At 45.3% G+C, this 16,810-nt stretch overlaps 1 protein-coding gene across 3 annotated transcripts in view; it reads right to left on the reverse strand.

Moving 5' to 3' along the window:
* LOC137379933 (FYVE, RhoGEF and PH domain-containing protein 5-like) overlaps window positions 1-16,810 on the reverse strand; it is a 512,321-nt gene that overhangs the window by 270,440 nt on the left and 225,071 nt on the right. For all 3 annotated transcript variants that reach the window (XM_068051316.1, XM_068051314.1, XM_068051315.1), the window contains 4 exons: window positions 11,002-11,081; window positions 8,762-8,861; window positions 7,724-7,864; window positions 6,219-6,321 (listed from right to left, as the gene is read on the reverse strand). In XM_068051316.1, the coding sequence (XP_067907417.1) occupies window positions 6,219-6,321; window positions 7,724-7,864; window positions 8,762-8,861; window positions 11,002-11,081 (424 nt within the window). The remainder of the gene's footprint in view (window positions 1-6,218; window positions 6,322-7,723; window positions 7,865-8,761; window positions 8,862-11,001; window positions 11,082-16,810) is intronic.

A 16,810-nucleotide genomic window follows, 5' to 3' on the forward strand; every position in this document is an offset into this window, starting at 1 on the left:
CCTCTATTCGCATCCTGTTCATGTATTTGTCAAGATGTCTCTTCAACGTTGCTATCGTACCTGCTTCCACCACCTCCCCCAGCAGCAAGCTCCAGGCACTCACCACCCTCTGTGTAAAAAACTTGCCTCGCACATCCCCTCTAATCTTTTACCCTCGCACCTGAAACCTATGTCCCCTAGTAACTGACTCTTCCACCCTGGGAAAAAGCTTCTGACTATCCACCCTGTCCATGCCACTCATAACTTTGTAAACCTCCACCTCCGTCGTTCCAGTGAAAACAATCCGAGTTTATCCAACCTCTCCTCATAGTTAATACCCTCCAGACCAGGCAACATCCTGGTAAACCTCTTCTGTACCCTCTCCAAAGCCTCCACATCCTTCTGGTAGTGTGGCGATCAGAACTGCACGCAATATTCCAAGTGTGGCCTAACTAAGGTTCTGTACAGCTGCAGCATGACTTGCCAATTTTTATACTCTATGTCCCAACCGATGAAGGCAAGCATGCCGTATGCCTTCTTGACTACCTTATCCACCTGCGTTGCCACTTTCAGTGACCTGTGGACCTGTACGCCCAGATTTCTCTGCCATTTACTGTATACTTCCCACCTGTATTAGACCTTCCAAAATGCATTACCTCACAAGTTTCGTATCATCCGCAAACTTTGAAATTGTGCCCTATGCACCAAGGCCTAAGTCCTTAATATATATCAGGAAAAGCAAGGGTCCCAACACTGATCCCTGGGGAACTCCACTTTAAACCTTCCTCTAGCCCAAAAAAATATCCATTAACCACTACTCTTTGTTTCCTGTCATTCAGCTAATTCCGTATCCATGTTACTACCATCCCTTATATTCCATGAGCTATAAGTTTGCTCAAAAGTTGTACGGCACTGTATCTTTTGGAAGTCCATGTACACCACGTCAGCTGTATGGTCCTCATCAACCCCCTCTGTTACCTCTCAAAAAATTCCACCAAGTTAGACATGATTTTCCCTTAAGAAATCCATGCTGGATTTCTTTAATTAACCTGCATTTGTCCATGTGACTATTAATTTTGTCCCAAATTATTCTTCCAAGAATTGTCCCCACCATTGAAGGTAAACTGACTGGCCTGTAATTGCTGGGCTTATCTTTACGCCTTTTTTTTGAACAGGGGTGTAATGTTTGCAACTCTCCAGTCCTCTGGCACCATTCCAAGTCTAAAGACAACTGAAAAATTATGGACAATGCCTCCGCAATTTCCACTCTCACTTCCCTTAGTATCCTTGGATGCATCTCATCCGGTCCTGGTGTCTTATCTACTTTAAGCACAGACAGCCAATCCAATACCTCCTCCTTATCAATTTTAAAACTTTCTAGTGTCTGAATTACCTCCTCTTTTCACCACTGCCTGGGTTGCACCATCTTCCTTGGTAAAGACAAATGCAAAGTATATGTTTAATACCTCAGCTATGCCCTCTGCCTCCATGCGCAAATCCCCTTTTTGGTCCCTAATCGGCTCCACTTCTCCTTTTACAACAGAAAACTTTGGGATTCCCTTTTTTGTTAACTGCCAGCCTCTTCTCATACTTTGCTTCTCTTATTTGCTTTTTCACTTTATCTTCATCTCTTATCATCCAGGGAGCTCTGGATTTGTTTCCCCTATCTTTCCCTTTCGAGGGAACATACCTTGAACTATACCTTTCTTTGAAGGATAGTGCAGATGAAGGCTCTTCATCTACTTTGTTCCCGGCCAAACTTTGATTCCAATTTATTCATCCCAGATCCGCTCTTACCCCATTGAAGTTGGCTTTCCCCAGTTAATTATTCTTATTCTGGGTTGCTCTTTGTCCTTTTCCATAGTCAACCTAAATCTTATGACACAATGATCACTGTCCTCTAAATGTTCTCCAACTGATATTTGATCCATTTGATCCACCTCATCCTCAAGAACCAGGTCTAGCAGTGCCTCCTTTCTCATTGGACTAGCAACATACTGCTGTAGAAAATTTTCCTGAACACACTCCAGGAACTCTTGCCCCTCACTGCCCTTTACACTACTATTATCCCAGTCTATATTTGGATAATTAAATAATTAAAGTCCCACATTGTAAATTTTTGCACCCCTCTACAATTTCCTTACAAATTTGTTCCTCTACATCCATCCCACTAGCTGGTGGCCTATAGACAACACTGAGCAATGTAACTGCACCTTTTTTCTGTTCCTTAGCTCTAGCCAAATAGATTCTGTCCTCAACTCCACTGGGATATCCTCTCTCTCTCTCTCGAGCACTGCAATGCTCTCCTTAATCAATACTGCCACCCACCCCCCCCCTCCCCACCCCACCGTCCTTTTCTTCCCTTTCCTATCTTTCCTGAACACCTTACATCCAAGAATATTTAAGACCCAGTCCTATGCTTTTTTGAGCCAGGCCTCTGTTATAGCCACAACATCATATTTACACATGTCAATCTATTATCAACACTCAGTGCATTCACATACATGCACTTTAACCCCGATTTAGACTTTATTACTTTCTCCCTTACTCTGAGCCCACCTAATAACTTACTATTCCCTACTCTAGTGCTATCGCTCTCCCAGTTTTCTGTGCATCTTGATATTCCTGTCTGATATTACCTCCTGGCTCCACACCTGCCAAGTTAGTTAAACAACCCGCACCCCCCCCCACCCCCCAAAGCCCTAGCAAATTGTCCCGCAAGGAAATTTGTCCCAGCTCTGTTCGGGTTGAACCCATCCAGCCTATACAGGTTCTACCTTCTCCAGAACTAGTCCCAATGTCCCAGGAATCTAAAGCTCTCCCTCCTGCACCATCTCTCCAGCCATGCCTTCATCTGCACTATCCTTCTATTTCTTTACTCACTTGCACATGGTACTGGGAATAATCTGGAGATTACTACTTTTGATGTCCTGCTTGCTAATTTCTTACCTAGCTCACTAAACTCTTGCTGCAGGACCATATCCCTCTTCCTACCTATGTCTTTGATACCACGACTGCTGTCTGTTTACTTTCTCCCCTCAGGGTGTTCTGCAGCTGTTCAGTGATATCCTTGATCCTGGCACCAGGGAGACAACACACCATCCTGGATTCATGTTTGCAGCCACAGAAACGCCTGTCTGTTCCCCTGACTATCAAATCTCCTATCACTATCGCTCTTCCAGTATTCTTTGTGCCCCCCCCCACCCCCGTGCAGCTGAGCCAACTGTGGTGCCATGGCCTTGGCTCTGGCTGCACTCCCCAAATGAACCATCACTTTCTTCAGTATTCAGAAGTGAATAGCAGTTGGAAAGTGAGACACATTCAGGGGTCTCCTGCACTTCCTGCCTGTTGGTCACCTATTCCCTCTCTCCCTGCATACTTTTAAGCTGTGGGGTGACCACATCGATAAACATGCTTTCCATGTAGCTCTCAACCTCACGGATGCACCACAGTGTTGCCAGTTGCTGTTCAGGTTGCGAAACCCGGAGCTCAAACTACTGGAACTGACAACGCTTCCTGCATATATGGTTATCCAGGAAACAAGAAGCACCCTGGAGTTCCCACATAGCACAGATTTACACTCCAGAGGTTGGAGCAGCCCTGCCATTCCTTAATCTGTTAATTAATAATCTTGCTACTGCTAATAAACCTTATAAATACTGATAAACTCCTGTAATACTTATATACCTTACTGGTAGTAAAAGAACCTTACTTTAAAAGAAGAAAGATATGACACACCAGTTTATTCCCTAGTTTAGATAAGGTAACTAGGAAATACTCACCAGCGACTCACCTACCTACTTCCCCGTGATGTCACACCTCTATTTTTCTTTGCGAACACTAGCTCTGAACCTACAGACTGACAGTGGCAGCAGCAGCAGTTAGCCCTGCTCCCGCTGTTTCCTGCCGTTCTCAGTGAACTCTTGCACACTCTCTCTCTCTTGGGCTCTTTATGCCCCGCTCCCATTGTTTCCCCCGATCTCAAGGAACTCTCGCTCTCTCTCCTGGGCTCTTTATGCCCTGCTCCACTCCCGCTGTTTCCTGCCACTCTCAGTGATTCAAAGCTTGTGTTTTTTTTTTCTTGGGACAGACATTCATAAGAAGTGAAACTGAAAGCTCCAGAGAGTTTAGGAAAAGTCAAGGCTGGTCCTAACAGGTTTGAAACACACAGCCTTATGATCAGAGACATGTGACTGGAGCTCAGATTTCAGTCTAGAAGAACTCTCTGAAGTGGACTGAAGCAAAAACAGCCAGCTATTGTTTTAAAGAAACAAACTGGGAGCTGTTCATTTTAAAAACAAAGATTTGATTCTGGAAGCAGGACCTTGATGAATTCAAGTTGCTACAGCTGTTTTCAGTGACTTGAAGAGTGACTTAGGGTGACACACTGGAGCTATTCCATCAGGACTGTTCTGAGAAACCATGGAGATTCCAAAACGGTGCGCAGTTTGGGTGGACATGGGATTGGTGGAGTTCGGAATGCTGGGGAACCACCATTGAATGGAAATCGGCGTTTGCATCTTGGAAGACAGGATTAGGAAATCTACTTGAAAAGTTCAAAGACCTGAAGGATTTTGTAGCTGTCACTGATGTTACTTTTGCTGAGATGATAACCCATAAGAACTATGAAACTTATCTTTGATATATCTGACAGTTAACGTGTAAACTTATATATATACATATATATATATATATATATATATATATATATATATATACACACACACACACACACACACACACAATATACACACACTAGAGAGACAGTTATTTAACTGTTAGTTCATGTTGGTTTTGGTTTGAGTGTTAAAGTAAAATTTTAAAAATAAAGATTGTCCTTTCTTTGTTTCCTAAATTGGCTTGGTTAATGGACAGAAAGCAGAGAGCAGGGATAAATGGGGCATTTTCAAGTTGGCAGGCTGTAACTAGTGGAGTGTCGTAAGGATCAGTGCTGGGGCCTCAGTTCTTTATAATCTATATTAATGACTTAAACAAAGAGACCGAGAGAAATATATCTAAGTTTTCTTATGATACAAAGCCAAATGGGAAAGGTAAACTGTGAGGAGGACGCAAAGAGGCTACAAAGAGATATAGACAGGTTAAGTGAGTGAACAACAAGGTGGCAGGTGAGGAAGTGTGAGGTTATTCACTTTGCTAGTAAGAACAGAAAAGCAGAATATTTTTGAAAAGGCTTGAAACTTCTAAGTATTGATATTCAGAGAGACCTGGGTGTGCTTGTACAAGGAGCACAGAAAGTTAGCAGGTAGGTACAGCAAGAAATTAGGAATGCAAACAGCATATCGGCCTTTATTGCAAGGGGATTGGAGTACAAAAATAAGGATATCTTGCTACAATTATACAGGGCTTTGGAGTTACTGTGCACAGTTTCTGTCTCCATATCTACAGAAGGATATACTTGCATTGGAGGTAGTACACTGGACTGGTCCCTGGGATGATAGGGTTGACCTATGATGAGAGGCTGAGTAAATTGGGTCTCTATTCTCTGGAGTTTAAAAGAATGAGAGGTGATCTCATTGAAACACACAAGATTCTGAAGGGGCTGGATAGGGTAAACACTGTTAGCTTATTTCCCCTGGCTGGGGAATCTAGAACATGGGGGCACAGTCTCAGGGTGAGGAGTTGATCATTTAGGACTGAGGCGAGGAGAAATTTCTTCAGTCAGAGGGTTGTGAATCTTTGGAATTCTCTACCCCAGAGGGTGTGGATGTTCCATCGTTAAATATATTTAAGACGAAAATAGACAGATTTTTGGTCTCTCAGGGAATCAAAGGATATGCGGAGTGGGCAGGAAAGTGGAGTTGAAGCCCAAGATCAGTCATGATCATACTGCATGGCACAGCAGGCTCGAGGGGTCATCTGGTCTATGCCTGCTCCTACTTCTTACATTCTTATGCTCACACAAAGAACCACAGGAGAGTCTATACACACAAGCATAGACACAGACATTGGGAAAGAGGTTTGACAAGCCAATGGCTTTTTCCCCATCCTTGATATTTCTAATATTTGTACATTTAGGTGGACTGCCTGTTGATCAATTACTGTATCCCAATAGGAATTTATAGGTATTTTAGCATGTACTCATGTAGTTATCTGTAAATATAAACTGCAAGTGTGCGTTAGAGCAAACCCCCCTTGCTCCCCATCACGTTGCAGGATGCCCTCACCTCTCCCCTTGCCCCTCACATTTTAGGATGCTTCCCCCAATGTGCTCCAATTACCTTTTCTCTTCAGCTCCCTGTGGCACTGGTCACAGACTCTGGACAGCTTGCCTTTGAGGTACTTGAGCGGATACTTGTTCTTGGAGCATGTCCGACAAACAACCTGCAAGACAAAGACATGAAAGAGTAAGAGTGCAACTGTTCCCACCCAAAACCACCTGCTGTCTTTCCCAGTCCCATCTCCACCCTCCCTTTCCTCTCCAAAGTCCTTGAATGTGTTGTCACCTCTCAAATCTGTGCCCATCTTTCCTGGAACTCCATGTTTAAAACCCTCTAATCAGGTTTCCACCCCTGCCACAGTACCGAATAACTCTCATCAAAGTTACAAATGACATCCTATGTGGCTATAACGAAGGTAAACTATCTCCTCGTTCTTCTCGACCTGTCTGCAGCCTCTGACACGGTTGACCACACCATCATCCTCCAACACCTCTCCACTGTTGTTCAGCTGAGTGGGTCTGCTCTCACTTGATTCCATTCTTAGCTATCCAGTTATAGCTAGAGAATTAACTGCAATGGCTTCTTTTCCTGCTCCTGCAATGTTACCTCTGGTTTCCCCCACAGATATATTCTTGGTCCCCTCCTATTTCTCATCTACATGCTGCCCCTTCATGACATCATCTAAAAACATGTCAGTTTCCATACGTACATATGTACCCTTCCACTGTGTTTCAGTTGTTACATTGCTTATTTGACATCCAGAACTGGATGAGCAGAAACTTCCTCCAACTAAATATTGGGAAGACTGAAGCCATTGTCTTTGGTCCCTTTCCACTGACTACATCCCTGTCCCTAGCAACGGTCTGAGACTGAATCTGACTATTTACAACCTTGGTCATATTTGACCCAAGATGAGTTTCCAATCACGTATTATTCAGGGCATCACTAAGACTGCCTCCACCAGAACAACGCACAACTCTGCCCCTGCTTCAGCTCACCTGCTGCTGAAACACCCATTCATGCCTTTGTTACCTCTGGACTTGACTATTGCAATGCACTCCTGGCTGGCTTCCCAGCTTCCATCCTCTGTAAACTTGAGGTAATCTAAAACTCTACTGCAAGTACCCTAACTTGCACTAAGTCCTGTTCACCCATCACCTTGTGCTCGCTGACCTACTTTGGCTCCCGGTTAAGCAATGCCTCGATTTTAAAATTCTCATCCTTGTTTTCAAACCTCTCCATGCCCTCGTCCCTCCCTATTTCTGGAATCTCATCCAGCCCCTCAACCCTCCGAGATATATACACTCATCTAATTCTGGCCTTTTGCGCATCCCCAACTTTAATTGCTCCACCACTGGTGGCTCTGCAATCAGCTGCCAAGGTCCTAAGCTCCCTCTTTGTCTAACGTTTGGTTGCCTGTCCTCATATTTCCTTATTGATTTGGTGTCAAATTTTGTTTGTTTAATCCTATGAAGTTCCTTGGTATATTTTACTAAAGTCACTATATAAATGCAAGTAGTTGTAGTAATTGGATCCTGATGGAGCAGCATCATGGGTCGACCCACCTTCCCACACGCATTACAGTGCCGGCGCCGCCATGTCAGGGAGAAATCACCCGCACAGATCATACACATCACCACTCGGGAGTCGGGGATCAGCATCGGTGGCTTGGCACCCAGACCACCGTCCATCTTCTCAGGAGACAGCTGGAGAGAGAAGAAAGGATACACAGGGATACTGGCATTAATTAACAGCGATCCTGAGAGTTATAGTTCCAAACACACACAGAGGAGGTGCGAAGGAAAAGAGATTGCAGTCAGATAGAAATACAAACATCAGTGAGCAGAGAGGTCATGACTTTGAACTGCCTGTGAGTCCAGAGTTCAGTCCTTCCGTGCTAACACATGTATCTCATTGTGCGTGTTTTACTGTTCCTCTTGTGGTTAGCCTCAGGCTGAGCATTTCAGGCAGTTCGATGTAAAATTGGTCCCACACTTCATTCATGTTCTTATTTAGCCTTGGTTCTTTTCTTATTGCTTGCTGTATAAAATAGGGTCTGTGGGATTTTCTGCTCCAATCTCCAGTGGCTTGAATTTTAAAGATGTGAGGGGCTGTTTACTAAAGTTATGCAAGTCTAGTGTTGTTTTTCACCATCAGTTCTCTGTTTCTACATTACCCTTAGTGCAATTCCTGCTGTTACTGCACTGCAGATGCCCTTTGAGAAAAGGTCAGGAGTGTCAATGCTCCTTTGAGTGGGAATTATCACATCACTTAATGCAGCAACTCACTCACCCACCAACTGTATCAGTGCAACATAGTGCTGCTATAAACCATGTGCTGGGCCTAACCCCCTACCTGAACATCAGGTACCAGCACCATGTAACTGCGTGGAATTCAACTGTCTGCTGACAAATGCTCAGGCATATCTGGAGATCGCAGTGAGGGACTGCCAGAGGCTCCTGTGCCCTCCAGTCATCTCACAGGCAGCCTCTTAAGTCAGCAGTGTCTCAATGCTAAGTGAGAAGGCGAGGTATTTGGCAGAACTGTAATCTGTATCAATGTTGGAAGATGGTAACGAGGGAGCTCTCTGCTGCAACACTGACCTCAGCACTCCCTCGCATGGCCAAGAATGCCTGCATCCTCTGATAATCCTCCACTGCTCTGCTAATGGCAGCCAGCCACTCATCCCGCTCTGTGGAGGAACTGACAAGGAATAGAGAAAGGGCAATGTTAGTGTTATGAACATTGGACTTTGTAGCATGATTATGCTTTTTAAAAAGAGATTTTTTTTAATGCAGTTTAAGATGGATTAAGAGAAGTCAGGTGACCTCACATCAACTCTGCTTAAAGACAAGACAACAAAGAACCCAGATCAAAGACTATTTTTGAAAAGCAGAGACTGAAGGGGTATAACACTTGAAGAACAATGGATTTCACCCTCCCAGACTTTCAGATTGGAAATAAGGAGTCAGTGAGTCTGAGGATGTAAATGTGTATGGCAGCTGCCAGTGCCTGGAAATAATGGAAAGTCCGGATGGCTCTGCTGCATTTGTACTTGTGGACTTTGCATATTGGAAACGGCAACTGGTGATTGACTTTTGATTCCAGATAAATTCAACAGATTCAACAGGCAGGCTGTATGAAAGACCAGAAGGCCAATGTTGGCAGCCTCAGAGAGGAGGGGGGAAGGGGAAGACATGCTCTTGGAACTCTGATACAACAAAAGGCTGTGAAGGCTTGAACCTGTTTTGAAAGTTAAGGTTTGTGAAGACCAATAGGATCACCAGGGATCATCTTATTCACAGAAGTTTAGGTCGAAAGTGCTCGGAGTAGTAAGCGAAAAGGACATTGACTTTCAGAAAGGTCTGGGAGATCCAATCCATTGATAACTGGGAGGAGTTTGAGACTTTTAACCACAAAGATTTCACCATCAAAAACAACTGTGTAAAGTACAAGTGTGCTGTGAGGTTTTCCAGTGTTTTAATAAATAGAGAAAATACCTTCTCTGTCATTTGAAGTATCAGCTAATTACAAATTTCTTTTAGTTTAGTTGATACAATAAGTCTTAAAAGGTGACAGCTTGTGTAATTCTTTAAATTGGTCTGGGGAGTTCATATCTCGCATTTTAACATCAACAGTCTCACTGAGCTTGTAACTGTTAGATTAATCACATTGTCTAAATAAGAAAGTTTCTGCCATCTAAGTCATGGTGACAAGTCCTTCCCAACATTTCCAAGAGATGATGTGCTTTGTAAATGTGTGATTGTAGTTCCTGCTGTTCCATGCCTAGAAAGGTAAAATCCTTCAAACACTGTAGATAATTGGCCCACCTTAACTACCTCAGGGGTTACCATTTAGCAGAAAGCGTTAGAAGCTATAGAATAGTGACTGAAAGGTACAAATACATTTTGGTGAATAATGTACACTGCACATGCTCAGACTGCATAAGCCCAAATTAAACTCTTGAAATCAGTCTTGGTGATGGTTCAAAATTAGTGATAATCTATCAGCCAGTTCTAAAACCACCAAATACTCCACTGGGCAAAAATATAAAGTCCTACTTGTGGCTTTTAGGAAAGGGTGAGAGCGTCAAATCAAACTGATCAATGCCTTTGATTCAGTTGTTGCGGTGTACACAGACTTCCAAAATATGTTTGATAAAGTGCCACATAATAGGCTTTCCAGCAAAGTTGAAGCCCATGGAATAAAATGGATGGTGTCAGCATGGATATGAAGTTGGGTGAATGACAGGAAACAGAGAGTAGTACTGAACAATTATTTTTCAGACTGGAGGAAGTGGGGTCCCCCAGGGGTCGGTGTTAAGTCCACTGCTTTTCCTGATCTAGACTTGGGTGTACAGGGCACAATTTCAAAATTTGCAGATGACAAAAAACTTGTAAGTATTGTGAACTGTGAGGAGGATAGTGATAGACTTCAAGAGGACATAGATAGGCTGGTGGAATGGGCGGGCACGTGGCAGATGAAATTTAATGCAGAGAAGTGTGAAGTGATATATTTTGGTAGGAAGAATGAGGAGAGGCGATATAAAATAAAGAATATAATTCTAAAGGAAGTGCAGGAAGAGAGACACCTGGGGGGCATATATGCACAAATTGTTGCAGGTGGCAGGACATGTTGAGAAAGTGGTTAAAAAGGCATACAGGATCCTGAGCTTTATAAATCTTTATCATTTGAATGTAGTTTGATCACTCGGCTGACGTAGATAAAGCTGTGGAGATGGAGCCACTGACAGTACATCCCTGACCTTGTGCAGCTGTCCCAGGTCAGCGATGTAAATTGAGACATGTTACAAACAGGAAATTGATTTTGTGCAGCTTGGTACCTGGCGCAGAGAGTGATGGAACCTTGCACACTCTGGATCCTGAATAGCTTCTCAGTCTCCTCCACAGACACTCTGTTCACCTGACAACACAACAAATTAGAAAGGCACATAAGCTGCACACCCCACTCATACCAAACAACATTCTAGTGTTATCACCAACAACACACGCAGTAAGACTCCAGGCCAGGCTCTCTTGCTACCCAACACCCAATTCAACTCAATCCCAACCCCTCCCCCGCCGCCCTAAACCCCCCCAAACGCCACAGCCAACACCCAATCCAACCTGCCCCATCCCTCCACACCCTCCCCCAACCCAACCCAACCCAACTCATCCCAGCCCCCACACAACCCAAGACGCCTCATTCCCCCACACCTTGCCCCCAACCCAACACGCCCTGCTCCCAACCCAGCATATACCCTGCCCCTAATCCAGCCCAGCCCAACAAATCCCACCCTCCCCCACAACCCAACTCAACACACCCCATCCCATCCCTGCAGCCCAACCCCCACACCCCATTCTTCCCCCAGCTCAACCATCTCATCCCCAACGTGCTTCCTCCCACCATGTACACAGCATGCGTACATGCTGTCCCCCCCACAAACCCACTTCCGACTCTAGCCTGCTCGCCGTTCCCCACCCACCTCCGGCTCCCAAAGCAGATCTTATTGGGCAGGTTGATGTGATGTGTTCAATGGTCTGGGGCTCATTGGCACAATTGACTTTGAGTTGTCCTTCATCTTCCACAAATGGAGTATTGTCCATGCCCTGCATAGATTGGGTTGAATAAAAGCAAAATACTGCAGATGCTGGAAATCTGAAATAAAAACAAGAAATGCTGGAACCACTCAGCAGGTCTGGCAGCATTTGTAGAAAGAGAAGCAGAGTTAACGTTTCGGGTCAGTGACCCTTCTTCAGAGTTCTGAAGAAGGGTCACTGACCCGAAACGTTAACTCTGCTTCTCTTTGCACAGATGCTGCCAGACCTGCTGAGTGGTTCCAGCATTTCTTGTTTTTAGATTGGGTTGAATGTTGTCCACCGTCCTCGAGCAAGATGGAAGCCAGGGATCTCTGCTGTTGGATCAGTGACGAGGTTTTTTTTTTGCTGCATGAGTCCTATGATTCTGATTGGCTGCACAGTGGGTTGACACCAGCTCCCTGAATATTAGTTACTGTTTCCCAGAATAGCCAGCATGATTTTAAGTGCTTTTGCCATGGATTTTCCAAGAGTTTGTGAATTGGCAGGTTAGCATTGCTCATGACATTTTCGAGCTCATGTAGCGTGATGGTATCACAGTAAATGGTAGACAGGGCAATATGGGACAGCACACAGAGCCCCTCAGTTGGAGTGAACTTAAACATCCCTAACACTGTCTTCATGGCATCAATTAGCAGCATGTCCATGAGCTTTGTGTGGTATCTGCAGGACCAGTATTCTGTAGCAGAGTAGACTAGGGCCACGATCAAAGTATGAAGTGTTTTGGCTGTGACAGTCCAGTGAGTTTCCGGACCAGGTTCACCCTGGTTTTTACTTTTTGGCCGGTGTAGATGAGAGTCCTATCCAGGGCGACAGCCAGATGTTGGGGTGGATAGAAGAGTAAGTCACCTTCTGCAGGAGGAAATATTGACTTCTTTCCCAGCAGCCTTATTGTTCTGATGGAATACTAACACAATCATCTTCTATGGATTGGGGCAATGGAGTAGCATTCCAGTCGGTCCAGGTCACTGGTGAGTGTCCGACTTGCTTCCTTTAGCATTGATGCCTGTTTCAGCAGTCCTAGGCCACCGGCATCGACAAACCTCCACGATTTGGTCCAGGGCATGTCCACTGTATCGATGTTGAGAAAGGTCTCTCTGTGCTTTGCTAGTTTTTAGAGAACTTGCCAGCTAATGGCATCAAGAAGACAACTGAATGCCCGAAAGTTGCCTCCCAGACTGAGCACCATGAAAACATGGAGGCTCAAGAAAAAGCTAAGAGGATGTTCCACCTCTCTGAGAAAATATTATGTGACCTGAGTGGCTGAGTGATAGATTGTTTCATGTGGCAATGAGATTTCAATCAGAGGATTGTGCTATGTGATTTTTGGGACTGCACTGATCTGATTGTTAGATTTATCTTTCATCAATTTTAATGAATTAGAAATAATCAGAAGTACTGCACAAAGAACAGCTAGGCGTTGCGCAAACGACTACTGGCAACACCTATGCAGTCATATTCAGCTGGCCTCAGACACCGGAAACATCAGAGGAATGTATGATGGCATGAAGAGAGCTCTTGGGCCAACCATCAAGAAGATCACCCCCCTCAAATCTAAATCGGGGGACATAATCACTGACCAACGCAAACAGATGGACCGCTGGGTTGAGCACTACCTAGAACTGTACTCCAGGGAGAATGCTGTCACTGAGACTGCCCTCAATGCAGCCCAGCCTCTACCAGTCATGGATGAGCTGGACATACAGCCAACCAAATCAGAACTCAGTGATGCCATTGATTCCCGAGCCAGCGGAAAAGCCCCTGGGAAGGACAGCATTACCCCTGAAATAATCAAGAGTGCCAAGCCTGCTATACTCTCAGCACTACATGAACTGCTATGCCTGTGCTGGGACGAGGGAGCAGTACCCCAGGACATGCGCGATGCCAACATCATCACCCTCTATAAAAACAAAGGTGACCGCGGTGACTGCAACAACTACCGTGGAATCTCCCTGCTCAGCATAGTGGGGAAAGTCTTTGCTCGAGTCGCTCTGAACAGGCTCCAGAAGCTGGCCGAGCGCGTCTACCCTGAGGCACAGTGTGGCTTTCGTGCAGAGAGATCGACTATTGACATGCTGTTCTCCCTTCGTCAGATACAGGAGAAATGCCGTGAACAACAGATGCCCCTCTACATTGCTTTCATTGATCTCACCAAAGCCTTTGACCTCATCAGCAGACGTGGTCTCTTCAGACTACTAGAAAAGATCGGATGTCCACCAAAGCTACTAAGTATCATCACCTCATTCCATGACAATATGAAAGGCACAATTCAACATGGTGGCTCCTCATCAGAGCCCTTTCCTATCCTGAGTGGTGTGAAACAGGGCTGTGTTCTCGCACCCACACTTTTTGGGATTTTCTTCTCCCTGCTGCTTTCACATGCGTTCAAATCCTCTGAAGAAGGAATTTTCCTCCACACAACATCAGGGGGCAGGTTGTTCAACCTTGCCCGTCTAAGAGCGAAGTCCAAAGTACGGAAAGTCCTCATCAGAGAACTCCTCTTTGCTGACGATGCTGCTTTAACATCTCACACTGAAGAATGCCTGCAGAGTCTCATCGACAGGTTTGCGTCTGCCTGCAATGAATTTGGCCTAACCATCAGCCTCAAGAAAACGAACATCATGGGGCAGGATGTCAGAAATGCTCCATCCATCAATATTGGCGACCACGCTCTGGAAGTGGTTCAAGAGTTCACCTACCTAGGCTCAACTATCACCAGTAACCTGTCTCTAGATGCAGAAATCAACAAGCGCATGGGTAAGGCTTCCACTGCTATGTCCAGACTGGCCAAGAGAGTGTGGGAAAATGGCGCACTGACACGGAACACAAAAGTCCGAGTGTATCAGGCCTGTGTCCTCAGTACCTTGCTCTACGGCAGCGAGGCCTGGACAACGTATGCCAGCCAAGAGCGACGTCTCAATTCATTCCATCTTCGCTGCCTTCGGAGAATACTTGGCATCAGGTGGCAGGACTATATCTCCAACACAGAAGTCCTTGAAGCGGCCAACACCCCCAGCTTATACACACTACTGAGTCAGCGGCGCTTGAGATGGCTTGGCCATGTGAGCCGCATGGAAGATGGCAGGATCCCCAAAGACACATTGTACAGCGAGCTCGCCACTGGTATCAGACCCACCGGCCGTCCATGTCTCCGTTATAAAGACGTCTGCAAACGCGACATGAAATCGTGTGACATTGATCACAAGTCGTGGGAGTCAGTTGCCAGCATTCGCCAGAGCTGGCGGGCAGCCATAAAGACAGGGCTAAATTGTGGCGAGTCGAAGAGACTTAGTAGTTGGCAGGAAAAAAGACAGAGGCGCAAGGGGAGAGCCAACTGTGCAACAGCCCCAACAAACAAATTTCTCTGCAGCACCTGTGGAAGAGCCTGTCACTCCAGAATTGGCCTTTATAGCCACTCCAGGCGCTGCTTCACAAACCACTGACCACCTCCAGGCGCTTATCCATTGTCTCTCGAGATAAGGAGGCCCAAAAGAAGAAATAATTAGAATAATGCAAAGTTGATTAATGTTAACAAACTGCATTCATCAAACTGATTTAAATTCAGCTTGAATTAATAATGCCAAGTTTTAAGAGCAGTTGAAAGTCTTTACAATCTGAGCAGTGTGCAAATTAATAATAAAAACTCCATTCAAATAATTGCTTGGTGTAGATTAATTTTGAATTCTGAATAGTGTACCAAGTGGTCTAAAGTACTGTGGAATTCTCCTCTACCTGCAGATGATAAATCAAAGATTGCACATAACTCTCGCAAAAGAGTACACGAACTTTATATATAAATGATGTGGAGGAAAATGTAGCTGGTCTGATTAGTAAGGTTGCGGATGACACAAAGGTTGGTGGAGTTGCAGATAGTGATGAGGATTGTCAGAGGATACAGATCGGCTGGAGACTTGGGCGGTGAAATGGCAGATGGAGTTTAATCCGGACAAATGTGAGGTAATGCATTTTGGAAGGTCTAATACAGGTGGGAAGTATACAGTAAATGGCAGAACCCTTAGGAGTATTGACAGGCAGAGAGATCTGGGCGTGCAGGTCCACAGATCACTGAAAGTGGCAACGCAGGTGGATGAGGTAGTCAAGAAGACATACGGCATGCTTGCCTTCATCGGTCGGGGCATAGAGTATAAAAATTGGCAAGCCATGCTGCAACTGTACAGAACCTTCGTTAGGCCACACATGGAATACTGCGTGCAGTTCTGGTCGCCACACTACCAGAAGGACGTGGAGGCTTTGGAGAGGGTACAGAAGAGGTTTACCAGGATGTTGCCTGGTCTGGAGGTATTAGCTATGAGGAGAGGGTGGATAAACTCAGATTGTTTTCACTGGAACAACAGAGGTGGAAGGGCGACATGATAGAGGTTTACAAAGTTATGAGTGGATTGGACAGAGTGGATAGTCAGAAGCTTTTTGCCAGGGTGGAAGAGTCAGTTACTAGGGGACATAGGTTTAGTGTGCGAGGGGCAAAGTTTAGAGGGGATGTGCGAGGCAAGTTTTTTTTTACAGAGAGGGTGGTGAGTGCCTGGAACTTGCTGCCGGGGGAGGTGGTGGAAGCAGGTGCGATAGCGACGTTTAAGAGGCATCTTGACAAATACATGAATAAGATGGGAATAGAGGGATACGGACCCCGGAAGTGCAGAAGGTTTTAGTTTAGACAGGCATCAAGATCGGCGCAGGCTTGGAGGGCCGAATGGCCTGTTCCTGTGCTGTACTGTTCTTTGTTCTTTACTGTGGTGATTGCTGGACCATACTATGGGAACAAATCGAGCTCCGTTGAGGGACCCTGCTTCTGTTGTCTGGCGTGCAACCAATGTGTGCAGTGTGGAAGAGTGCCTGAAAACAGGTAATAGGCACTGAGCGGGTCGACATCAAAAGTGGCCTCCCAGACTGAGAAGCATGAAAACACAGAAGCTCAAGGGAAAAGCTAACAGGATGCTCCACCTCTGAGAAAATGCCATGTGACCTGAGTGGCTGAGTGATAGATTGTTTCATGTGGTAATGAGATTTCAATCTGAGGATTGTGCTATGTGATTTTTG

This window comes from Heterodontus francisci, chromosome 19, assembly GCF_036365525.1.
Source record: "Heterodontus francisci isolate sHetFra1 chromosome 19, sHetFra1.hap1, whole genome shotgun sequence".
NCBI classification, from domain to species: Eukaryota; Metazoa; Chordata; class Chondrichthyes; order Heterodontiformes; family Heterodontidae; genus Heterodontus; species Heterodontus francisci.